This window comes from Bos indicus, chromosome 21, assembly GCF_029378745.1.
Source record: "Bos indicus isolate NIAB-ARS_2022 breed Sahiwal x Tharparkar chromosome 21, NIAB-ARS_B.indTharparkar_mat_pri_1.0, whole genome shotgun sequence".
NCBI classification, from domain to species: Eukaryota; Metazoa; Chordata; class Mammalia; order Artiodactyla; family Bovidae; genus Bos; species Bos indicus.
Window position 1 is genome coordinate 26562967 of NC_091780.1, and position 26137 is coordinate 26589103.

General features: G+C 48.1%; 1 protein-coding gene across 4 annotated transcripts in view; it reads left to right on the forward strand.

Annotated features, from left to right (window-relative positions):
* Nucleotides 1-287: 287 nt before the first annotated feature.
* Nucleotides 288-26137, forward strand: part of ARNT2 (aryl hydrocarbon receptor nuclear translocator 2) — a 193128-nt gene continuing 167278 nt past the window's right edge. For 3 of the 4 annotated variants that reach the window (XM_070775243.1, XM_070775241.1, XM_070775242.1), the window contains exon 1: nt 288-441. In XM_070775243.1, coding sequence (XP_070631344.1) covers nt 411-441 — 31 coding nt within the window. In that variant the 5' untranslated portion in view covers nt 288-410. Of the gene's footprint in view, nt 442-20259; nt 20966-26137 lie in introns of those variants that run through there. The other variant, XM_070775245.1, reaches the window with a different exon arrangement.

Genomic DNA, 26137 nt, shown 5'->3' on the forward strand with positions numbered 1-26137 from the left:
CGGGGAGGGGGCGCGCCTCCAGCCCGAGCCTGGGCACCTGAGCGGCCCCGAGGGGGCGGCCCCCGACTCGGGGGTCCGGCCGCCCGCCGCCCCAAGTCTCGCGGTGCTGCGGCCCGGCCCGGGGAGCGGCGGCCGGGCGCCCCCCGCGTGTGACAAAGGCTGAGGCCGGAGAAGGAGGCCGGGGAGGGGGCGGAGGCGACAGAGGCGGGGGCGCGGGCGGCCGGGCGGCGGGAGAGCGCGGAGCAGCGCCCGCCCGCGCCGTCCTTTGTGTGGCGGCGCAGGGGCGGCGGAGGGGCGGCGGCGGTGGCGCCTGGGCCTGCGCCGGCCGCGTTTGCCCCGGGGGGGCGCCGGGCTCCACGCCGCCCCCGCTCCGCGCCCCCGCCCGGCGCGCGCCCAGCCTCCCGAGCAAGATGGCAACCCCGGCGGCCGTCAACCCTCCGGGTGAGTAGCGGCCGCGGGCCCCGCCGCAACCCGCGGGCCCTGCCTGGGGCCGGAGCGGGCGGGAGGGGCTGGGCGCGCCGAGCGCCCCCGGGGACGCGGAGCGGGGGAGCTGGACACCCCCATCCCCGGGTGGGGTAGAGCGGGGCGCTGTCATTCTGCGCGGCAGCCTCAGCCTCAGCACCAGCTCCAGGATCTCCATCCCGGTCTCTGCCCGTCCCGATCTCGGGGATGCGTCCCCTCCGGCCCGCGGGCGGCGCACGCCGGCCTCGCATCCCTGGGAACCAGAAGCGCCTGTCCGGGATCCCCTGAAGTTCCGAAAATACCCACCTTCGCCTTCCCCATCCAGCGCCTTTTTCTCTTCCGGCCCGGGCCCCTGTAGCATCAGGCGTCAGCCGGTCGGGACGGGTAGGAGGGTACAGCGCTGATGAAGGGAAAAGTTCGGAGCCAGGATTCAACAGGGTGGAACTCCGGGATGGTCCCCTCAAGCTCTGGTCCTTTGATCCCTTGGCGACTAGCTACTGTGTGTCCCCATCTTTAGTAGACACACATGCACACAGCCTGTAGAAACAGCGTGGAGAAGCCCAGGCCAATTCAACGTCCTCTGCTTTATAAGGCTGACCAGCTCCCAGGGTGCTGTCTATGACAATTCTGCTTACTGGGCGGATTTCAAAAAAATGAGAAGAGGTCCTGATCAAGTGGGAATAACGACATGGTTTGGAATAGTAGCAGAGAAATTCTGTTGTGTTTGGAGAAATGCTCTACCTTGTGAATAGGACGGCCGGAAAGGTGTCTGAGAATGGAAAGGCGGACAGCTGGGCTGACTGCTACAAAGTTTTGGGTGCTGTGCAGTGACTGCTATGGCCGTGGCGTGGTGTTCGGCCCCGGTGGAGGGTGCGAGGGAGTCAGACAGAGGCCAGCCCTCGGGAAATTCCTGGTAGCCGGAGGTCGGAGGTCGTAGTGGGAGGGGGGCGCGGGTGGAGGCGGGGGGCGCGGGTGGGGGGCGGGGGCGAACATACGCAGTGTCTAGCAAAGGAAAAAAAAAAGTTAGGAAGGAAGGATCAGTTCCATCTGAAGTAGTAAGGCAAAGCTTTTGGAGACTGGGCACTTCAGAACTGCACTTTGAAGAGTTGGAACACAGACCCAGGTGCGAAAGCCACTTGCAGGTGGAAGGGATGGTGTGAGTCACGGCGGACTTACTCTGAGCATGCGCAGATGCAGTGAGTGTTGGGACTCTAAGCCGGAGAATTTCACACCGAGCGGTTTGGCAGTGGCCAGACTTTACAGTGGAGAAGGCAATGGCACCCCACTCCAGTACTTTTGCCTAGAAAATCCCATGGATGGAGGAGCCTGGTAGGCTGCAGTCCATGGGGTCAATAGAGTCGGACACGACTGAGCAACTTCACTTTCACTTTTCACTTTCATGCATTGGAGAAGGAAATGGCAACCCACTCCAGTGTTCTTGCCTGGAGAATCCCAGGGACGGGAAGCCTGATGGGCTGCCGTCTATGGGGTCGCACAGAGTCGGACACGACTAAAGTGACGCAGCAGCAGCAGCAGCAGACTTTAGAGTAGGAGGAGAGGAGGACAACAGAGGATGAGATGGTTGGATGACATTACCGACTCAATGGACATGAGTCTGAGTAAACTCCAGGAGATAGTGAAGGACAGGAAAGCCGGACCTGGTGCAGTTCATGGCGTCACAAAGAGTTGGACAGGACTGAACAACAACAGGCTTTAGAGTGGACCGAATGAGGAGTATGGACTCCCGCATTCCACATTAAGAGAATTCTCTATGATATTGCACAGGGAAGTTACATGATCACAGTGCTTCTGGAAGATTAATTTGTTAGCTCAGGTTTGAGGTAACATAGGAATGAGGGAGCAAGACTGGAAACAGAGGGGCCGGGTTGAGATGAGGCAGGTGCTGGGGAGGAGGGACTTAGTGGCCCTGACTTGGAACACAGAGAGGAAGGACAGTCCTGTTGGGCAGGTGGAGGAGCTCAGACTTGCACCTCTTAGATTAGGGGTAGGCTTAAAGGAGACACAGACACAGAGGTGAGGAGCCTGAGTAGCTCTAAGGACGGAGGTTCCATTTGCAGAAATAGGGAGTCTAGGAAGAACAGATGAGTCTCCTGTCCAGATGCTGAGTTTGAAAACAGCTTTGCCAGTTTGCTTGTGATTGAAGCCTACAAGTTCAACCTGTTCAGCTACTTAAAGATCAATGTTAAGTTGATGGATTTAAATGTTATATTAGGATAAGCAAAGGATGTTAAATGAGGATATTTTAGTCCAATATAGGTTTATAATGGAAATAGGAATAAAATCAGAGGCAATGTACATTAACATATGTAGGCTATGGGGTTTCCCCAGTGGCAACCCACTCAAGTATTCTTGCCTGGAGAGTCCCGTGGACAGAGGAGCCTGGTGGGACATGGTCCCAAAGAGTCGGACACGACTGAGCGGCTGAGCATGCACACACACACACACACACACGCATGCATGCATACATACATACATACATACATAGCATAACATTGCTGTTTAATACATTTTGTGTATCACATTGTTCCATGAGGCAAATGTAATAAATACAGGGCAACTGCCAGCCTTGGCCATGCTGAGCACATGACTGCCTGTGCCTTAGACTTTGGAACACTTGAACTGTGCAAGTGGAGGGAGTTGTTTTTATTATTTATAAACACCCAACTTGCTTGATAGAGACAGTTGGGTGTCTGTTTTTCTCTGTTGGCAGTGATACCAGAGATACTGAGCATGGTGCGATCTTCCCAAGGGAAAAAATTCCTTTAGGTGGTTGACCTTTCTCTTACTTACCCATCTTTTCTTTAAAAAAAGAAATTATTTATTTGGCTGGGCCAGGTCTCAGTTGGGCACTGGGGATCTTAAGTCTTTGTTGCAGCGTGAAGGATCTTTAGTGGCGGCAGGGGTCTAGTTCCCTGACCAGGGATCAAACCCTGGCCACCTGCATGAGGAGCACAGAGTCTTAGCCACTGGACCACCAGGGAAGTCCCTCACCTGCCTTTTCTCTGAATGACCCTCCGCAATAACCCTCAGGTCTGTGGATCAAGTTGTTTTTGCACCCTGTGAATCTTGAACTTCTCTGGGGAAAGGGTGTATTTCCTAAGGGAGACATCTAAAGGTTAGAGCCCAAAGACGGGTTTCAGATTTCTCTGGCAATTTACAACCAAGAGAGGCAAGGTGCCTGAGCTGGGTACCCAGAGTCCACCTCTCCTAGGCACGAGTCACATGATGCTTCTTTGAATGCCCCCTCCTCCTCCCAGCTCACCTCTCTCCCCAGATGTTGTTGTTTTGCCAAGAATAAGAGCTTAGTAAACACAGACAAGTGGACTGGGAGGCATCCGATTTTTTTCTTCTAATGCTTATCTCTGTTCAGGATACCAAGGTGACAGGCCATCACTTCCCCACCCCACCCACTTGTTCCTTTTTTTCCAGCTGAGCCCTGCAGACCAGCAGACCCATTTGCAGTGACACTTGTCTGTGCTGTATGGTAGGGGCACTCTGGGGACCAGGTAATATGAAGTTGGAATCTTCCTAGTTCCATGTATTCAGGAGATCTGAGCCAGGTTCACACTCTAACCACCTGCCCCTTCTAGGTGCCCTGTTTGGGTTTTGGATTCTACCAATTACTCAGCGAGGAGGAGTGGTCTTTGGAGCAGGATGGGTTTGGCCCCCTGCTGTTATGGTATCTGCCATCGTAGTCCGTGGGTTTAGCTCCCATCTCCTGGGGCCCCTGACCCCTCCCTGCTGCTGCTGCTTAGTTGCTTGTTCGTCTCTGACTGTTTTTGACCCCATGGACTGTAGCCCACCAGGCTCCTCTGTTCATGGGATTCTCCAGGCAAGAATACTGGAGTGGGTTGCCATGCCATCATCCAGGGGATCTTCCCGACCCAGGAATCAAACTGTGTCTCCTGCTTTGGCAGGCAAGTGAGCCACTGGGGACCCCTCCCTACTTCTAGGTCATTTGCTGTCCCTGTCTTGGTTGCTGATACTATGGCAGTGGCTGATTTTTTAAAATTTATTATTATTATTTTATTTTTGGCTGCACTAGGTCTTCATTGCCAGGTGTGGGCTTTCTTTAGTTGTGGCACCTGGGCTTAGTTGCTGCGTGGGCATGTGGGATCTTAGTTCCCCACCCAGGGATAAAACTCATGTTCCCTGCACTGGAAGGTAGATTCTTAACCACTGTACCTCCAGGGAAGTCCCATGTCCAGTGTCTTTACACACTGAATTTCATGGTATTTAGAAGACTGTTGATGGCAAGATCAGTTCAGTTCAGTTCAGTCACGCAGTCATATCTGACTCTTCGCGACCCTATGGACTGCAGCACGCCAGGCCTCCCTGTCCATCACCAACTCCCAGAGCTTACTCAAACTCATGTCCATTGAGCCTGTGATACCATCCAACGATCTCATCCTCTGTTGCCCCCTTCTCTTCTGCCTTCAGTCCTTTCTAGCATCAGGGTCTTTTCAAATGAGTCAGCTCTTCACATCAGGTGGCCAAAGTATTGGAGTTTCAGCTTCAACATCAGTCCTTCCAATGAACACCCAGCGCTGATCTCCCTTAGGATGGACTGGTTGGATCTCTTTTCAGTCCAAGAGACTCTCAAGAGTCTTCTCCAACACCACAGTTCAAAAACATCAATTCTTTGGTGCTCAGTTTTCTTTGTAGTCCAACTCGCACATCCATAGATGACCACTGGAAAAACCATAGCCTTGACTAGACGGATCTTTGTTGGCAATGTAACGTCTCTGCTTTTTAATTTGCTGTCTAGGTTGGTCATAACTTTTCTTCCAAGGAGTAAGCATCTTTTAATTTCATGGCTGCAATCACCATCTGCAGTGATTTTGGAGCCCAAAAAAATAAAGTCTGACACTTTTTTCACTGTTTCCCCATCTATTTGCCATGAAGTGATGGGATCAGATGCCATGATCTTCGTTTTCTGAATGTTGAGTTTTAAGCCAACTTTTTCACTCTCCACTTTCACTTTCATCAAGAGGCTTTTTAGTTCCTCTTCACTTTCTGCCATAAGGGTGGTGTCATCTGCATATCTGAGGTTATTGATATTTGTCCCCGCAATCTTGATTCCAGCTTGTGCTTCTTCCAGCCCAGTATTTCTCATGATGTATTCTGTCTATAAGTTAAATAAGCAGGGTGACAACATACAGCCTTGACATACTCCTTTTCCTATTTGGAACCAGTCTGTTGTTCCATGTCCAGTTCTAACTGTTGCTTCCTGACCTGCATACAGATTTCTCAAGAGGCAGGTCAGGTGGTCTGGTATTCCCATCTCTTTCAGAATTTTTCACAGTTTATTGTGATCCACACAGTCAAAGACTTTGGCGTAGTCAATAAAGCAGAAATAGATGTTTTTCTGGAACTCTCTTGCTTTTTCGATGGTCCAGCAGATGTTGGCAATTTGATCCCTGGCTCCTCTGCCTTTTCTAAAATCAGCTTGAACATCTGGAAGTTCACGGTTCACATATTGCTGAAGCCTGGCTTGGAGAATTTTGAGCATTACTTTACTAGCGTGTGAGATGAGTGCAATTGTGCAGTAGATTGAGCATTCTTTGGCATTGGCTTTCTTTGGGATTAGAATGAAAACTGACTTTTTCCAGTCCTGTGGCCACTGCTGAGTTTTCCAAATTTGCTGGCATATTGAGTGCAGCACTTTCACAGCATCATCTTTCAGGATTTGGAGTAGCTCAACTGGAATTCCGTCACCTCCACTAGCTTTGTTCGTAGTGATGCTTCCTAAGGCTCACTTGACTTCACATTCCAGGATGTCTGGCTCTAGGTCAGTGATCACACCATCGTGATTATCTGGGTCGTGAAGATCTTTTTTGTACAGTTCTTCTGTGTATTCTTGCCACCTCTTCTTAATATCTTCTGCTTCTGTTAGGTCCATACCATTTCTGTCCAATAGCCTTTTCAGTTCAGTTCAGTTCAGTTCAGTTGCTCAGTCATGTCTGACTCTTTGCGACCCCATGAATCGTAGCACGCCAGGCCTTCCTGTCTATCACAAACTCCCGGAGTTCATTCAGACTCAAGTCCATCGAGTCAGTGATGCCATCCAGCCATCTCATCCTCTGGCGTCCCCTTCTCCTCCTGCCCCCAATCCCTCCCAGCATCAGAGTCTTTTCCAATGAGTCAACTCTTCACATGAGGTGGCCAAAGTATTGGAGTTTCAGCTTTAGCATCATTCCTTCCAAAGAAATCCCAGGGCTGATCTACTTCAGAGTGGACTGGTTGGATCTCCTTGCAGTCCAAGGGACTCTCAAGAGTCTTCTCCAACACCACAGCTCAAAAGCACCAATTCTTCAGCGGTCAGCTTTCTTCCCAGTCCAACTCTCACATCCATACATGACCACAGGAAAAACCATAGCCTTGACTAGACGGACCTTTGTTGGCAAAGTAATGTCTCTGCTTTTGAATATGCTATCTAGGTTGGTTATAACTTTACTTCCAAGGAGCAAGTGTCTTTTAATTTCATGGCTGCAGTCACCATCTGCGGTAGCTTCTGTCAAAAAACAGGAGTGATATCTGAAAAAGAGATATATTTATTTCTCGGGCATGATTTATTGAGTAACTAGTATGTATCGGTAGCTAGGTGCTGTGCTAGCTTGAAGTTGGGAAGAGCTGGGCTGGTTTGAGGACCCAGAAAAGGCCAGGGTGGCCAGAGAACAGTGGGTGAGCAGGGGTGATGGTGATGTGGGAGGTTGGAGAAGGGAGTAGAAGCCACTCATGGGAGGCATGGATTGGGATAAGGGGTTGAGATTTGGTGCTAAGAGCAATAGAGAGCGCAAAGGGTCTTGAGCAGGGGAGGTATGTGGTACCACCTGCAGTGACTGCTGTATGGAGAGTGGACTGGACGGAGGCAAGAGGAGAAGCCAGCATCCTGTTAGAGCTTGTTGACATGGACAAGGGCGGCGGTGAGCATGGAGGGAAGGGGATGGAGTTGAGATCTATTTGGAGGGCAGACTGCTATGCTGAGCAGCTCCAGAGACACCAGTTATATCCTTGGCCACATTGCCTGCAGCAGCCCTTTTTTGGGTTAGCACCATATATGGTGTGGGGTTGGGGGAAAGAACAGTTGAGGTTGACTCCTAACACCTGGGTGGTAGGAGATGATGGGGAGATAGTGAGGTGCATGTGGCCGTGGGGTGTCCGTGAGGCTCCTGCACTTAGCACTGTGGTGGAGGTCCCATGGAGACACTGGCAGGGAGCTGCTGGGAGGCCGTGGGCCAAGTGGATTTGAGCAACCAGGGCTGGAGATGTAAGTGAAGAGTGGTGTTTGCCAGCCTCTCAGCGGCTTCTCTAAGGCCTTTCCTTGGGGTATGTGAGCTCCCCGAGAGTGGAACACCTGGACCACATCCCTTGAGTCCCCCAGCATCTCCTCCATAACTGCCTCATCCTCGGCCTATGCTGAGATACATGGGGAAGTTACTTCTGTATCTTTTCCAGAACTACACCTCCATTGCGAGTGTCAGCTCAGTGCTGGGCTGTCCTTAGGAAAGGAGCGTGCAGTAGACTTGCCCAGGGGTGGGATCCACTGCATGGGGAGCCAAAGAGGTCCTCACACAGAAGCAGGTAGAGCCGCTGTCATGCGGGTCAAGCTGGTGGACTAGCTGAACACACAGAACTTGTTGTTCAGTGAAGAAAAGCGAGGTCTCCCACTTCTCGTCAAGCCCTTTCCCACTTGAGGGCCTTAGCCTGTGCTGCTGTGTTCTCTTCTGAGGATGAAGAACTGCTCACCTGTCCTTCCTACTGTCTCCTACCCACTCCCCACACCTAACCGTTTTCTCCCATGCCACTCCTTTTGTTTCCTTCTGGTCTCAGCTTGAATTCTTACTCCATTGGAAGAGGTTCTCCTGATGCCTTTATCAGTGGCTCAGTGATAAAGAATCGGCCTGCCAATGCAGGAGACCCGGGTTCGATCCCTGGGTTGGGAAGATTCCCTGGAGATGGAAATGGAAAGAAATCCCACTCCAGGATTTTCGCCTAGGAAATTCCTTGGACAGACCAGTCCATGGGGTCACAAAGAGTCAAACATGACTTAGCGACTAAACAACCACCACCACCGCTGCTGCAGAAGGAGAACAGGTCAGACCGGTAGCAGCCTGGGGACCAATTGGTAGTCTCGGAAGACCCGTATGCTCACCAGATTCCCTGTGGAAATCCCACAGGGTGCTCCCCTTCCCAGCCTTCTGCTCTGGGTGTGAAACTGCTGCTGTGTCCTGTGTGCGCACCAGCAGTCATGGATAAGGCCCCCTGGGCTGGTTCTCATTCACCTGCCTCCCCCACCCCGCCAACCCAGGGGTCGACACGGGTCTCAGGAAGGTGGCATTGAGGACCACTGGCTTTGCAGTTGGAAGTGAGGCCCTTTTCATATAAGCAGAGCCTGCATGGTTTTCCAGACTGTGACAGTTGGGCCATTTTCTGGGCAAATTCATAGCAAAGCAAAAATGTTCACCAGTAAGGAGTTCTTGATTTTGGACATCGTGTGGGGCATTTTTACTGCTCCAGGCATGTTGCGAGGGCAGCTGAGCGGAGCCTAGAGAGGGTCTTCTCCCAGCACCCTTCTGAGGAATTGGCTTCTTTCTCCCCATAATCACTTTTTCCCTGAATACAACAAGAAAGATAATGTGTGGATGATAAGAAATTTGAAGAATACACAAAAGTGCTAAGATAGTTCTCCTACCCGCTATTAATATTTTTGCATATGTTGTTACAGATCTTAAAAAACATTAGAAATTAATACAAAATAGAATTTTAGTGTATATTACATATTGTATATTGTAAATTAATTCTATGTTGGAATAAAATAAACAGTTTGCCGTTTCCTTCTCCAGGGGATCTTCCCGACCCAGGGATGGAACCCACGTCTCCTGCATTGGCAGGTGGATTCTTTACTGCTGAGCCACCAGGGAAGCATTTTATTCCTAGTGATCACCAGATGCTATTCTCTTTCTTATTTGAAGAGACTCTGACTGAGCCAAGTGGCAGAGCATCTAAGAACCCAGACACGGGGGCCCAGAGATGTGTCCATACAGTGCTTATGAGCTGTGGAGGGGGGTGGGCATTCCTGGTTGTCACAATACCAAGGTGGGTGGGAAGGTGGGGGGAGGTGGCATCTTGGGGGTAGTGGCCAGGGATGCTGGCAAACATCCTCCAGAGCACAGGGCAGCTCCCACCACAAAGAATGATCCAGCCCTAAGGGTCACCAGTGGGAGGCTGAGAAACCCCGGTCTACAGGGACAGGACTTCTCGTGGGTCTCTGGGCAGTGGCCACTGGGAAAGGAACTTGAGAGTTCCATGGGGCATGTGGCTGACAGGACACAAAGAGGCTGGCCCCCGAGGCCACCACTTCAGAATAAGAAACCATGGTGGCTTTAGAAACTAGATGGTACTTTTCAGAAAATTATGATATCCACAGTGAAAGTTAATTTAAATGGAAATAACAGAACTGCATGAATTTTTTTTATTATTATTTTTAGAACAGCATTGCTCTTTCTATCACATCAGCAAGTTCGAAATGAGGCCTCGTCTGGGTTCATTTGCCGTAATTTTATATGCTTGATGGATTCCAAGCCCCCCAAAGAATGAAATGAATGAATGTGATCAAGGATCACAGCTGTGTTCTTTCTCTTTGAAAGCATTTCAGACCAGAAAACTTCTAATTCGGTTCAGCCAGCCTTCCCTGGGCACCCCTCTGCCCCCCTGTACCGGGTTCTGGGCGGGTAGAGAGATTCTGAGTGAAATAGGTTGGCTGCACTGTGTGTGCAGCTGGTCTCCTCAACAGGCAGTATTGGGACAGTCTTATGCCAATGACCAGTGGACTTTTACGGACAGGCAAGAACGTGGACCCCCACCAGCTCCTCCTGAAGGGCAGAGAGAGAGAGAGTTACAGGAATGGCTTGGAACAGGGGCCCCCAACCTCTGGGATCTAATGCCTAATGATCTGAGGTGGAGCTGATGTAATAATAATAGAAATAAGTGAGTGAAGTGAAAGTCACTCATCGTGTCCAACTCTTTGCGACCCCATTGACTGTAGCCCACCAGGCTCCTCTGTCCATGGGATTTCCCAGGCAAGAATACTGGAGTGGGTTGCCATTCCCTTCTCCAGGGCATCTTCCTGACCCAGGGATTGAACCCAGGTCTCCTGAATTGCAGACAAATTATTTATGATCTGAGCCACCAAATGTAAGGTACTTGAATCATCCCCAAACCGTCCCCTCTACCCCTCTGCCTGTCTGTAGAAAAATTGTCTTCCACGAGTCCAATCCCTGGTGCCAAAAAGTTTGGGGACCGCTGGCTTGAGGGTGCACAGCTCATTTTAGCACCAGAGTATATGCCTTTTCCTAACGTCAGCCTCACAAACCACAGGTCTCTATTTCCTGCTGCCCACCCAGCATCTCCGTCCACGTGTCCCCCTCATTTTGCAAAGCCAGTACCCCTTCCCCAGGTCCCCTGCAGCAGTGAATGGCATCACTCTCCATTTACTGGTCCAAGCCTGACATTAATTATTTTAATTGCTTATCCACCTAATTAAGCAAATATTAATTGAATGCCAACTGTGCATGCACAGCAGTGTGCAAAGCCAGGCGTGGTCCCCATGCCCACGGAGATCCTTGCGGGGAGAACTGGTTGTTTATTAAAGAGTCATGAGCAGGACGGTATTATTAAAGTAAGTATTAGGGGGAAAAGGTGTCTTTGTATCCAGATGCAATAGGAAGCCATTGAAGTGTTGTGAGCAGGAGGTGAATTTTGAAAAGACCTCTCTGGCTGTTGAATCAGGCCTACAGGCTGAGGGCGTCCATCCCCACGGTCCAGGGAGGGGACTGCAGAGGCCCTCTCTAGGTGGCAGCGGACATGGAGAGAAGCAGGTGAACCTCTGAGATGAAGCCAACAGAACCAGATCAGAACCAGATGATGGATCAGATGGAGCTGGTGAGCGCGGCAATGGCCAGGTTCCTGATTCAGTCCCTGGAAAGGCAGGGTACCATTTCCCAAGACAGAGATTGTTGATGAAGTCCCAGTGTTTGCGGGTATTTTGGTGGAAGGGGCAGGGAGGTGATGGATTCAGTCCTGGACTTGTTGAGTCTAAGGCATCAAGAGTTCAAGGCATGTAGGTGGGGCTTTGCCAGAAACCCTAAGTTGCTTCATTTCGCTTAGAGCTGAGGTTTTCTTTTCCACTGTAGGAGCCTCGATATTAGGAGCTTCCCACATGGTTCAGTGGTAAGGAATCTGCCTGCTAAAGCAGGAGACACGGGTTCCATCTCTGGGTCAGGAAGATCCCTTGGAGAAGGAAATGGCAACCCACTCCAGTATTCTTGCCTGGGAAATCCCATGGACAGAGTAGCCTGGTGGGCTGTAGTCCATGGGGTCGCAGAAGAGTCGGAAACAACTTAGCAATTAAATTACAACAACATCTCTAATATTATTGAATGAATGGATGGATGGATGGTTTGGTCACCCAGTCTCCTACATTTAAAACCAATGCAAAGCAGCGTGACCATGACAAGGTTCATTTTTTTGTTTTTAGTAACTTTTTATGCTGCAATAATTACAGGCTTACAGTAAAGTCTTAAGACTACAGAACTCCTGTATGCCCATCATCTAGATTCCTTAAGTGTTAACGTTCACGTTTGCTTCATCAGTTTCTTCAGGTTTTTTTCGTCTATTTTCTGAACAATTTTTTCTGAACAATTTGATAATACCTGGTAGACAAAAATGAAAATGAAAGTGTTAATCGCTCAGTCATGTCTGACTCTTTTGTGACCCGGTGGACTGTAGCCCACCAGGCTTGTCTGTCCATGGAATTCTCCAGGCAAGAATACTAAAGTGGGTTGCCATTTCCTTCTCCAGGGGCTCTTTCCAACCCAGGGATCGAACCTGGGCCTCATTTTAATTCTAAACACTTGAATGTGTGTAAACTGAAAATAAGCACATCCTTCTACAGAACTGTGATTTATGAGCAAGATCGGGAGGTTGGCATCCATATAACAGTGTATTCTAAGCTGAAAACCTTATTCATTTTTACCAGTTGTTCTTCATAGCCAAAACCATTTTTTTGGCTCTAGGTTTAATCTAGGATGACAACTTATGATGTCTCTTTAGTCTCCTTTATTTAACTGCTCCTTTAATAACTGCCCTGATTCCCCACCCCTGCCCCCCGCCCCCCGCCCCCCTCCCATAACGTTTTTACTGAGTACAGGCCAGTCACTGTGTAAAATACCCCGCAATCTGGTTTTGTTTGATGTTGCTGCACAATGACCTTGGGATTAGGCTTTTAAACGTGTCTGTTATCAGGGACACAACAAAAGTGATGTTATATCACAAGGCTGTTTTTAGCAGGCATTACTTAAAAAGCAAGATTCTGGGTTGATAAGTCAAGGTCTTGTGCAGACAAGGCTAAGCAGAGGTGATTAGTGGTTCCAGATGCCCTTTCCTGTGTGGATGCAGAGAGTGTGTTAGCTGCTCAGTCGTGTCTGGCTCTCTGTGACTCCATGGACTGTAGCCCGCCAGGCTCCTCTGTCCGTGGAATTCTCCAGGCAAGAATACTGGAGTGGATAACCATTACCTTCTCCAGGGAATCTTCGTGACCCAGGGATCAAATCTGGGTCTCCTGCATTGCAGGCAGATTCTTTACCATCTGAGCCGCCTGGGAAACCCTTCCCTGTGTGCTCGGCAAACTTCTGTGGGTTCTATACACCAATCATAGGCAGCTTCAGGTGTTCCTTGTCAAGTACAAGTCCCAGGTTTTTTTCTATTTTTTAAAGACTGTAAGGGTAACATTTTCCTAAATAAGTATCGACTTCATTTGACAAATAATTATAATCTAACTATGTAAGGATGATCATATCTCTAATAAAGTCAATAGGAAGTTGAAGGGTTTAATTATCAACTTTCCTGACATACAAATTGGAAAGCTTTTCAGGTAAGTTGCTCATGTGGAATTCCTGGAACGCGTTGCAATTAACAGTCAGATCTCCATTCAAACAGTAATTAGTGTATGATTTGACCTGTTCTTTGTGGCTGATGTGTATCTAGGGTTAGATATGTATTTGTGTTTATTTTAGGAAGTGAATTTGCTGCCTTTTTTTTTTTTTGGCTGCGCTGTGTATGGAATCCTGCACATCCTGCATTGAAAGTATGGAATCTTAACCACTGGACCACGAGGGAAGTCTGCTGCTGCTTCTACGGTCCATTTAAAAACACATTTGCATTTTATTGTAACTTCCTAAAGAAAGACCTAGTGACTTAAAAATCAGATGTGGGGGGTGAGTAATTTGCCTGCGGAAACTTGCTGAGTTTTTCCCAAGGTCCGAGAATTCCCCCTCCTCGCTCTCTCCTCTCTGCTCCCTTCCCTCTCCTGTCTCCTTCCTTATTTCTTCCTCCTTCTATCTCTTTCTCCTCCACCTCTTCCTTTCTTCCATTTGTCCTCCCTCCCTTGTCCTTCTCTCCCTCCCCGCTCCCACTTCTCTTTCATCAAAGACCCAAAGGAACCAGACAGGGTGGAAATGTTCAGATCACCCCAGTAGTTCATGCGGGGTCATCTTGCTGCTGCTAAGTCGCTTCAGTTATGTCAGACTCTGTGCGACCCCGTAGACGGCAGCCCACCAGGCTCCCCAGTCCCTGGGATTCTCCAGGCAAGAACACTGGAGTGGGTTGCCATTTCCTTCTCCAATGCATGAAAGTGAAAAGTGAAAGTGAAGTCGCTCAGTCGTGTCCGACTCCTAGCGACCCCATGGACTGCAGCCCACCAGGCTCCTCCGTCCATGGGATTTTTCAGGCAAGAGTACTGGAGTGGGGTGCTGCAGGTATGTAAAAACCCAGACTCTGACTGTGTGAGTGGTGACGATATAAACACCATCCACTGGGAGATGGTACAGGTGAGGGCCTCAGTCTTCCCCTCTGTAAAATACGCTGAATTCTCTATCAAGCACTGACTGTGCTGTGTGCTCAGAATTCCGAGATGAGGAGGACACTGCCCCCTGGGGTTGAGACAGGCCACGGCCGACCTGGTGTCTGTGGCTTGTGGGCTGGCTGGTTACCTCCTCGTTTCCACTGCTTCCTTACCTGTATAGAGGGGCTCCTCGCTGGGTTTTGAGGAGGATTAGATGGTTCTACTTAAGAACTTTGGGGATGAGGCTTGGCACATGGTAAACACTGGATCAGAGGGGCCTTTGCTCCTTGTCAGGACATGGAACACAGCACAGGGTTCAGGAGTGAAGGACAGACAGCTTTCCAGCTGGGCAGGGAAAACTTGGGGAACAAATAACCAAATGTGCTTATGAAAGAGATGGGGCTCTTGTGCAGTAGGCAGTCTGGGTTTCTGGGGCTCTTCTGTGCATGTGGGGGTCATTAGCTGTCTGTGCTCCAGTATTCCTCCTTGGGAAGAAGGCCATCAGCCGTGGTGGCAGTCCCCGCCCCCGCCCCCACCCCGCTGGACTCCAGCTTTCCCCTCCTGTTGTGCTGTGATTGTCCTTCCTGCCATCCCTCCCTGTTTGCTAGACTCCCTGTCTTGGTCCTGCCCCTGAGTGCAGACCAATACATAATGCCCTGTCACCCCCCTTTCTCCTCCCTCACTGGCATAGTAGGGTGGGGGGAGGGTCCCATCACCCTAGAACAAGTCTCCCTCCTGGCCCCTCCATCCTCTAGACAGACTGTGATGGGTTCCCCACCCAGGAGGGTCCCCCGTTGAATGCCCAGGGCTGCTGCAGTTGCAAACATTATACCTGGATGCCTGGACGTTGCCGCTGCAGGCAGTGGCTTGGCACTCTTCCCCACCCTTTCTCCTTCCACCTCTTAAACCTGGCTTCATTGGGCCTCAGGCTGCATCCTAAGACATTTCAATTTCACAAACACTTTGTGGACAGAATGGGCATTAGAACGTGTGTGTCTTTTTAAGTTTATTCGTTCGTCTTCGTGCATTCAACCAGTATTCATTAACTGTCTGCTTTTTGTTAATCATGGTGCTTAAGTGCTGGGATTATCCTGGTTAGAAAGCACAGCACAGTCTGTGCCGTTGAGCATCCACAGTCTCCATCCATAGCCTGCTAGCAGCCCTTCCTTCCCTTTGTCATTCAGGCTGGGTATTCTGGTCCTTTCCCAGAACATAGGCGCTGTTGTGCCTATTGACCACTAGGTGGCGCAGTCACACAGGTAGCTCAGTTCAGTTCAGTTCAGTTGCTCAGTCGTGTCCGACTCTTTTCGAACCCATGAACCGCAGCACGCCAGGCCTCCCTGTCCATCACCAACTTCCGGAGTTCACCCAAATCCACGTCCATCGAGTCGGTGAGATCGGCCATCGAGATGGCCATCCAGCCATCTTATCCTCCGTGGTCCCCTTTTCCTCCTGCCCCCAATCCCTCCCAGCATCAGAGTCTTTTCCAATGAGTCAACTCTTCGCATGAGGTGGCCAAAGTATTGGAGTTTCAGCTTTAGCATCATTCCTTCCAAAGAACACCCAGGACTGATCTCCTTTAGAATGGACTGGTTGGATCTCCTTGCAGTCATGGGACTATCAAGAATCTTCTCCAACACCACAGTTCAAAAGCATCAATTCTTCAGCATTCAGCTTTCCTCACAGTCTAACTCTCACATCCATACATGACTACTGGAAAAACCATAGCCTTGACTAGATGGACCTTTGTTGGCAAAGTAATGTCTCTGCTTTTCAATATGCTATCTAGGTTGGTCATAACTTTCCTTCCAAGGAGTAAGCATCTTTTAATTTCATGGCTGCAATCACCATCTGCAGTGATTTTGGAGCCCCAAAAAATAAAGTCTGACACTGTTTCCACTGTTTCCCCATCTATTTCCCATGAAGTGATGGGACCAGATGCCATGATCTTCGTTTTCTGAATGTTGAGCTTTAAGCCAACTTTTTCACTCTCCTCTTTCACTTTCATCAAGAGGCTTTTTAGTTCCTCTTCACTTTCTGCCATCAGGGTGGTGTCATCTGCATATCTGAGGTTATTGATATTTCTCCTGGCAATCTTGATTCCAGCTTGTGCTTCTTCCAGCCCAACATTTCTCATGATGTACTCTGCATAGAAGTTAAATAAGCAGGGTGACAATATACAGGTAGCTAAGTCACTGGAATTAGACCTGCTTGTTAATACCCAGTGCTGGCTAGAACTAGCCTCTAGCCCGGTTCTAGAGGCTCTGCCTGTAGGCGGTGGTCAAGTTGAAAGAAGATTGGCCTGACATTTGTATTTCTTTATTAAAAAAAAATTTTTTTTAAATTTATTTATTTATTTGGCTCTGCCAGGTCTTAGTTGCAGCACTCAGGATCTTTAGTTGTGGTGTGTAAGCTTTTAGCTGCAGTATGTGGGATCTAGTTCCCTGACCAGGTATGGAACCTCGGCTCCCTGTTCAGTGGTTAAGACATGTTAGTTAGATGCAGACCTCCTGGATTGATTCTCTATCTCTTCTCTCATTCCCCTGCTCCTTGATTGTTTTCCGTGTAGCGGGTATATTTCTTTAGAAAGCAAACCTTCAGTCTCATTCCTTGGGAGAAATGTCAGCCCATTGGCATTAGGGGTTAGAAGTTTGTTATTATCATTAATGGGATGGTGTTGGGAAGGTAGAGAGGATGAGGCATATGTCATTGTGCTGCCTTTAATTGGAAAATAGTGGCTTTTATTTTCTTTTTCTTTTTTGGACTGTGCTGCACGGCATGTGGGATCTTAGTTCCCCAGGCAGGGATTGAACCTGCTGCATTGGAAGCGTGGAGTCTTAACCACTGGACCACCAGGGAAGTCCCAGAAAATAATGGCTTTTCAAAGAAGCATCTAGATTCACTTTTTCTTTTAAAAGATTTTCTAATTGGGTAAAACAACAGAAGCCAAACTATACCATTATGTACTACTATTTACAAATTGGAAAAAGTGATTTAAAGGTTTGAAAATAGAAGGGCCAGCCTTGGTGTGTCAGGCCAGTGCAGACAAAAAGAAAGCTGTGGTCACAATGTTAAAATCGGTAAAAATGAAATTATTGTCAAAACATCTAATGGTAAGAAGAAATTATTACCCTGTGATTTGTTGGTTTTGATCTTAATGCACCAAACAACATTTTATAATTGATATGAATTTCTTATCACTTGCAGTGAACGCCCATCTTATTGGTGTATTTTTAGCCATCAAATTAAAGCTGCCTGTCCCTTCCAGCTGGCTGTTGGAACATCCAATGCATGTTTCCTGGGGAATACGACCCCCCCTTGGTCATTTGTGACACCTTTGGACCTTCAGCACTCAGGAGAATTGGAAACGGGCTGTCTATTGTTTAGTTCAGGTGGGCCATCAGGAAGTTACAGTGCCGAAAAATAGGCAAAATTAGGAAACTGGTAGATGAATTATTTATTTATTGTTAACGCATAGTTTGACAGTCTTTGTTTCCTAATCCAGAAAACTGAGTCCCTTTATTGGGACCATTTATATGTACAGACTTATTTCTACCACTTTTTTTCCTTTCTGTCCCACTTTTCCTTTTTCTTACCCCCTCCTTTGTTTTATTGGAGATGAAGGTCATATTTACCATTCTCTTCTTTCTTGCTCTGTTAGTTTGGAGGTCATATATAGTATGCGTGTTAATTACCACTTTGGAAGCATGATTACGCACACTCAGCAGACTTTAGTAACACTAAATGGCCTAGCATCACCTCAGATCACCCCATGAAGCACATGCTAGTATTATTTACTTATAGTCAATGCATATTTATATTTATTCTGTGTTCATCACTCTCTTTGCTCAATAAAGCAAAGAGAGTCCTCCTTGTGCCTGGGACCTTCCATTTGGGGTTACTTTGGTTTCCTTATCTGTAAAATGGAATAATAACAAATACCTATCTTCAGGAGCAGGTGAGGTGAGCTGTTGAAATGAGATGTAAGGTGTTTAGCGGTGTTTAGCAGTGTGCTGGACAGTGTCTGTGCTCAGTATGTGTTAGCCCTTCCTATCATTGGAGTTATTCTGGCTTCGAGGACCATTTCCACAGGGATCTGAGAAATGATTCGTAATGGATCTGAGCAATGGCAGCCTTGAGCAGTAAGCATGGAAGCACACAGCAACTCCTAACACTAGGAACACAAACCTGTCAAAGCAGCGAGTCCCATGATCAGTTATGTCACATGTCCTTTTCAGCGTCTATTGAGATAAACTCAGGGCTTTTTTTTTAAGCTTATTTAAGCTATTAATAGATCTGCTAATGGTGAATTATCTGCATCTTCCTGGAATAAAAGGAACATGGTAACACTGCACAGTTCTTTTAATGTTATTATTGTAAGATAATGCTGGATTTGATTTACTAAGATTTTATTTAGGGATTTTCCATCCATATTAACGAGTGAGGTGTTTTTGCAAATACAGAATTTGCAGTGTAGTCGGTGAAGTGTGCTTGTCAAATAATTCGTATATACAGATTACAAATATTCATTGTGTCTGTGAAAGAGAAGAAGGAGAAAGAAGGGGAGGAGAAAGGAGAGAAGAAGGAGGAGGTGAAAAAAGAAAGATGGGGAAGATGAAGCAGGGGAGGAGGGGGCAGGGGAAATAGGAGAGTAGCAAGAAGAGGAAGGAGAGGAGACACAGAGAAAAGGAAGTCACAATATATTTGTCAGGATTATTTCACTCTCAGAAGACATCCCAGAGACTTCCCTGGTGGTCCAGTGGTTAAGACTTCACCTTTTAGTTCAGGTGCTATGGGTTTGATCTCTGATCAAGGACCTAAGATCCCACATGCCTGGCAGCCAAAGAACCAAAACTATAAAACAGAAGCAATATTGTAACAGATTCAATAAAGACATTAAAAATGATCCACATCAAAAAAAAAATCTAAAAAAAAAAAAAAAAAAAAGCCCAATTCAAACCAAACAATAATTGTCCCTAAAGTTAAGATAGCCAGGTGGGCACTTGGCTTCAGGTAAAGATCCGGAGGTGCTAGCATTGTGCCTTTCACCCTGTTTATCTTCGCTAGGTCCTCTCGCCCTCCCTCCTTGTACTGGTTTTAATCTCAGGCAGAATCCCCCTAGTGGTGGTGACGTTACATCTCATCAGTGAAACTCCAGCAGAAGTTAGATGACATTGCTGAGCCGGGGTCTCCTGCCAGGGCATGCAGTGCTCTGAACAGACCTGGGCATGTGCCCACCTTTGGGAAGGAGAAAGAAAGACTCTCTCTCTAAAGAGAGTCTCCATCACAGCTTTAGATGTTGTATCTGGCCTCACCTTGTCTTGACTTTAACATATCTGGCTCTATGTTTACAGGTCTTTTTTACTTTTACTTTTTGGCTGTGTTCCATCTGTATTGCAGCGTGTGGGCTTCTCCAGTTGTGGCACTTGGGCTCTCTAGTTGAGGTGTATGCATTTGGGTCCCACTTGAGCCACGCAGACTATGAGTGGAAGGGGGGACATACCTGAGATGTGGTTCTCAGCACTGTCACTGAAGTGAAGAAGGGGACGTCGGGACAGGCAGTACAAGACATTCTGGATTATCCCTAGTTGATCAGGTGCGTTTGTGTTTCCCAGGTTTCAGTTACCTCATTTGGCTTGCACAAAGCTCCCATGAAGTTTTTATAAAGTATTGTCTAAAATTTTTATTTATTTATTTTAGGCTGTGCTGGGTCTTCTTCCTGTGTGCAGGCTCTCTCTAGTTGCGGTAAGCAGGGACTACACTTCTTTGCAGTGTGCGGGCTTCTCATTGCGGTGACTTCTCTTGTTGCGAAGCACGGGCTCTAGGGTGATTAGGCTTCAGTAATTGCCCTGAGGCATGTGGGATCTTCCCGAATCAGGGATTGAACCCGTGTCCCCTGCATTGACAGGCAGATTCTTAACCTCTGGACAAGCAGGGAAGCTCCCATGGAGTTTTATTTGATATCATCTTCCTTCCCGTATTTATGGAGGACCCAGGGATTGAACCTGGGTCTCCTGCATTGCAGGCAGATTCTTTACTGTCTGAGCCACCAGGGATGTCCACTGAAGGTCTGCTTAGAGTAGCCTTGCTTCTGTCAAGATGAACATAAATGAGATAATCAAGATGAAGATGAACAGGCACTCAGAACAGGGACTTGAGCCTTTAAATAGCTCCAGACAAACAAGAATGTCCTTCCTGGGAGCCTGAAATGTTGTATAGTCATTGACTTTTTAAATGGATAGACTTTGTGCTTCTGCAAGTGTGGCTCTCTGAATGGCTGTTTTAAAATCTGAAGTCATAATGGGCACGTTTCTTTCCCACTCTCTTCCATGAAGATGGCTGTATCCGTAGCATCTCTACGGGAGGACCCCTGAGGATTCTGATCCTTGTTGTTTAGTTGCTCAGTCACGTCTGACTCTTTGTGACCCCGTGGACTGTAGCCTGCCAGGCCCCTCTGTCCATGGAATTCTCCAGCCAAGAATACCGGAGTGGGTTGCCATTCTCTTCTCCAGGAAACCTTCCTGCCCCAGGGATTGAACTCAGGTCTCCTGCATTGGTCTTTACCATCTGAGCCACCAGGTAAGCCCATGATCTCTATTTCAGGTTCCCCAGTCCATCCATGAGGCTCAATTGGATTAAGTACTTTAGAACTAGAGGTTTATCATTTTATTGGTGTATGTATAAAAGAGAAAAGATGGAAATGTGATTGATTGCCTCACTCCTTCTGTGGCCAGGAAGGTAGAGTCTTGAGGTCTGTGTTTCTTCTCAAGATAAATGTTGGTTTTTTACTGGTAGCTCCTAACAGCTCCTGGGTCATGCTGGTCTCCATATGTCCTTTTTTACAAAAAAAATTTTTTTTTCATGTGGGCCATTTTTCAAAAGGATTCTCAGGTGGCTCATTGGTAAAGAATATGCCTGCAATGCAGGCGATATAGGAGACTCGGGTTCAATCCTTGGGTCTCCAAGATCCCCTGGAGAAATAAATGGCAACTCACTCCAGTATTCTTGCTGGGAAAATTCCGTGGACAGAGGAGCCTGGCAGGCTACAGTCCATGGGGTCACAAAGAGTAGAACCCGACTGAGCAACTTAGCATATTTTTTAAAAAAGGTTTTATTGAATTTGTTACAATATTGTTTCTGTTTTATATTTTGGGGGTTTTTAGCTTTGAGGCATGTGGGATCTTAGCTCCCCAATTAGGGGTCAAACCTACACCTCCTGCATTGCAAGATGAAGTCTTAACCACTGAACTGCCAGGAAAGTCCCCTTGTCCCCATATTTTCTACTTTGAGCATAGCTGGACAAGTAGAGTTGGGTTTTAGGATATCATCTTAGAGAATACATAAAACAGCAATTACAGGAGCTCCAGGCTGCCACCAGAATTCAGTTCCTCTCGATCTTCTTTCAATTAGAGCAAAACCCAACTTCTTAATGGTGCCTTTCTCCCAAGGCTACTACATAGGAGGGGCAGGGCCAAAGAAAGAAAGGATTTGGTGAACACAAGGGTGTGGTCATCAGTCGCTGGGTGATTTTCTCTCCGACTTCACGAAGAGAAACAAAGTTTTCACTTCTCCTAACCTGGTTAAATTATCTTGTTTATTTTTTAAAATAATATTTATTTGGCTGCACTGGGTCTTAGCTGTGGTTTGTGAGATCTTTAGTTGTGGCATGTGGGATCTAGTTCCCTGACCAGGGATGGAACCTGGACCCCCTGCATTGGGAGTGTTAGCTCCTGGAGCACCAGGGAAATCCCTAAATTATCTTGTTTAGAACACATTTCAAAATGAAAGGTGTTCTTTCTGACACAGTGCTGTTGAACAGCTATCTTCACGTGGGCCGTGATAATGAAATAGTGCAGACTGGGTGGCTTCACCAGCAGAAATTCATTTTCTCACCATTTGGAGGCTGGGAAGCCCGAGGTCAAGACGCCGGCCTGTTTGGTTCTTGACAAGAGCTCACTTCCTGGCTTGTAGATGGCCACCTTCTTTCTGAGTCCTCCCAGGCTGGGAGCAGAGAAACAAGGAGAGGAAGCCAACTCTCTCCTGCTGCTGCTGCTGCTGCTAAGTCGCTTCAGTCGTGTCCGACTCTGTGCGACCCAATGGACAGCAGCCCACCAGGCTCCCCTGTCCCTGGGATTCTCCAAACAAGAACACTGGAGTGGGTCAGCTCTCTCCTATCTCTACTTAAAAAGAAACTAATTCCATCATGAGGGCGTCATCCTTAAGACCTTATGACCTCCCAAAGACCCCACCTCCAAGTACTGTTCCATTAGGTTTTAGAGTTTCAACATGACTTCCAAGGGGACACCCTTCAATCCCTAGCATTGGCACAAAATTATTTTTAGGATATGCTTGTGAGCTTCATCGAGTCCAACCCTTTGCAACCCCCTGGACTGTAGCCCACAAAGCTCCTCTGTCCATGGAATGTTCTAGGCAAGAATACTGGAGTGGATTGCTATTTCCTCCTCCAGGGGATCTTCCTGACCCACAGATCCAACCCACGTCTCCTGTGTCTCCTGCATTGGCAGGTGGATTCTTTACCTACTGAGCCATCGGGAATGCTTATTGTAGTGATCCATGTTTGGAGTGATAAGATTCTAGACTCCGGTGGAAAAAGTGAGAAAGGACACCTGACTTGCAAGGTGGGGCTCTGTGGCTGTGGTTTGTTCTGCTGAGACCTGAGCATGCTGCTTTGTGTCCCTGTCTGCCTCTCTTCTGAGACATTTAAGAGTGCCTTCTTGGTTCACCGCTCAAATTGATTCTGCACTGAACTGTCCCACTCCATTCTGCGTTTGTGGCAGTGACTGGTGGTACCTGATAGAAGACGGGTGCTCAGAAAACCCTAGCAGAAGGAAAACAGGGAGTTTGGGGCCTCCAGACTGAAAACAAGTGAGGTTCTGCTGATGGAAAGACTGGAAATCAGCTTACCAGATGGTTTGGGAAGGAAAAACGGAGTTCCATTTTAGACTATGGAAGTGTGAATTGAAAGTTGCTCAGTCGTGTCCTACACTTTCAGATCCAGGAAAGCCCGCCAGGTTCTTCTGTCCATGGAATTCTCTAGGCAAGAATACTGGATTGGGTTGCCATTCCCTTCTCCAGGGGACCTTCCTGACCCAGGGATCGGATCTGGGTTTCCTGCATTGCAGACATATTCTCTATCATCTGAGCCACTGGGGACACCCTTAAAATACAGAGGTTGAGGTTAACTGTGATATTGCTGTGGTGGTGGTGGTTTAGTTGTAAGTCGTATCCAACTCTATGAGATCCCATGGACTGTAACCCGCCAGGCTCCTCTGTCCCTAGGATTCTCCAGGTAAGAATACTGGAGTGGGTTGCCATTTCCTCGTCCAGGGGATTTTTGCAACCCAGGGATTGAACCCGCATCTCCTGCATTGCAGGCAGATTCTTTACCACTGAGCCACCTCTATACATTATTGCCAAGTAGTTGAAGATCACATAGTCATACATCTTAGGGAGATAAAAGTCTTTTGTTTTAACCCTGTAGTCATGGCAGGGGTCCCCAGGATAAAGGTGGCCCCATATCACCCCAAGCCCTGCTTGGCACTCTCTTGGTGACTTGATCATTTATAAGGCATTTAGACAGTCCCATCCTGTCTCATGGAACATTCTCTGCTGCTCTTCAATTCTACTACAATTCCTCCTTATTCCTGAATCTGTCTTCTGCCTGCATCTACTAATAGCTTGGGTCTTCACTGTTGCTCGTGGGTGGGAGCTACTCTCTAGTTATGGTGCATCGGCTTCTCGTTGCAGTGGCTCCTCTTGAGCACAGACTCAAGAGCACAGGCTCAATAGTTGTGGTGCACGGGCTTAATTACCACTTGGCATGTAGGATCTTCCCACAGCAGGGATCTAACATGTATTCCTTGCATTGGCAAGTGGATTCTTAACCACTGGACCACCGAGGAAGCCGCATGTATCTTATATATTGGGAGATTCTCAATCTTAGCTCATCTAGAATGCCTGTGTACGTTTGAAACTGAATATTTGGAGAACAATAAGTTCGTGTGGCATGCCTTGTCTTGGGATCGTTGTTACTATACTATCAGTGTAGATATGATGATGACCCGTGTGATTATAGGGTCATTGATCACCCACAAGTTCAAGGATGCCAGAAACGATCCTGAAATACGTATTTCACTGCTTGACCATTCAAAGGTTGAGCCATTCATTCAGAAGCCAGGGCCAGATGCTAGGGTAAATATTGTAAAGCTGAATTTCACTGGATCCCTGACATCTATGTCTGTCTCTAAGCTTTTGTATCCTGCCCTACTAATGTACCCTGAACATTTTCCCGTGACATTATTCTTTGAAATCGTGATATTTAATGGCTGAGTGATTTTTATCTGTGTGGGTGTTCCATAATTTATTAGCTTTTAACTTTATGTCAGATGTTTTAGTTCATTTGGTTTCTGTTCAACTTCAAACTGTATTTGGACAGTCAGCATGCATCTGAGTCATTCATTTTTCCCTTATCCTTCATATCCTTGGCCACCATGTCAAGGGCTCGGCAATAATCAAGAAGTGGCCTCTTCTGCTTTATACAGGAAGGTGTCTTGCATATTTGAAGACAGTTTCATCTCTCCTTCTGCCTCAAGGACTCTTCTTCAACCTGGGTTTTAAGCGAGGCTCCCTCTAAGACCCTCTCAGGGCAACCTGTCCATTGATTGACCCCGAGCCTTCAACCCAGGTGACCTGCCCTGTATTCTGCCCGACCCATGAGACCCACTTTCCTCTGATGGTCTCTGGCTGTTGATTTGAGTCAAGCATGAGATGATCCATGGTGGAGGCCCCACTGTGGTTAAAGACATGGGCCTGTGTTTGTCATCTCCCAGAGTGGGCAGATTTGAGTGCTGAGTTCACACTTAACTGTCTTCCTCTAGAGTTGTTACCTTACCAGTGACCTCCCGACCTTTCTTCTGCCATTATTGGCTACCTGTCTTCTCCCTGGGGGTCTGGGTTTTGCCCTTTTTATAAAGTTCAAGGTGGGCTCGGACAGAGCAGCAATACAAGTGCTGATACCCTAGTAGACTCTGGTGCAATGTCCGCGTTCCAAAGGGCACAGCACGGCCCAGGCGGGCCAGGGAGCAGGGCCCTGCATAGGCAAGCATCATTAGCTGAGTGGGAGGCCATCTCCCAAGGCTGCCTTGGGACTGGTTCCAGTTCCCTAACACCAAACCTGCCTGCCAGCAAGAAGTGACTCAGGCCTGCAGCCAGGGCTCTGTGTCCAGGTGGGAGGCGTCAGCTGATGGAGGCAGGACTGGCCTTTTCTTCTTTTCCTGGGTCCATGGCCATCTCTTACCCTGTCCAGCACCTCCTGCCCTGCTGCAGAGAGCACCTTCCCCACCCCATCCCCCCACCCCCCACACTATTGCCTGTTTGTGGATGAAGGCTGCCTTACAGAGGATGTACAACAGGTTAAAGTCTAGAAAGGACTTGGAGTTAGAGTTCCTTGCTTCTCAGTCTAATGGCTTTTCTGTACATTGTTTTGTTTTGTTTTGTTTGGCCACACCTTGAGGCCTGCAGAATCATCCCGGACCAGGGATCGAACCCATGCCCCTGCATTGGAAGTGCAGTGTCTTTAAACCACTGAACCGCTAGGGAAGTAAGTCCCTTTTCTATGTTGCGCTGTGCTTAGTCACTCAGTCGTGTCTGACTCTTTGTGATCCCATGGACTGTAGCCTGCTAAGCTCTTCTGTCCATGGGGATTCTCCAGGCAAGAATACTGGAGTGGGT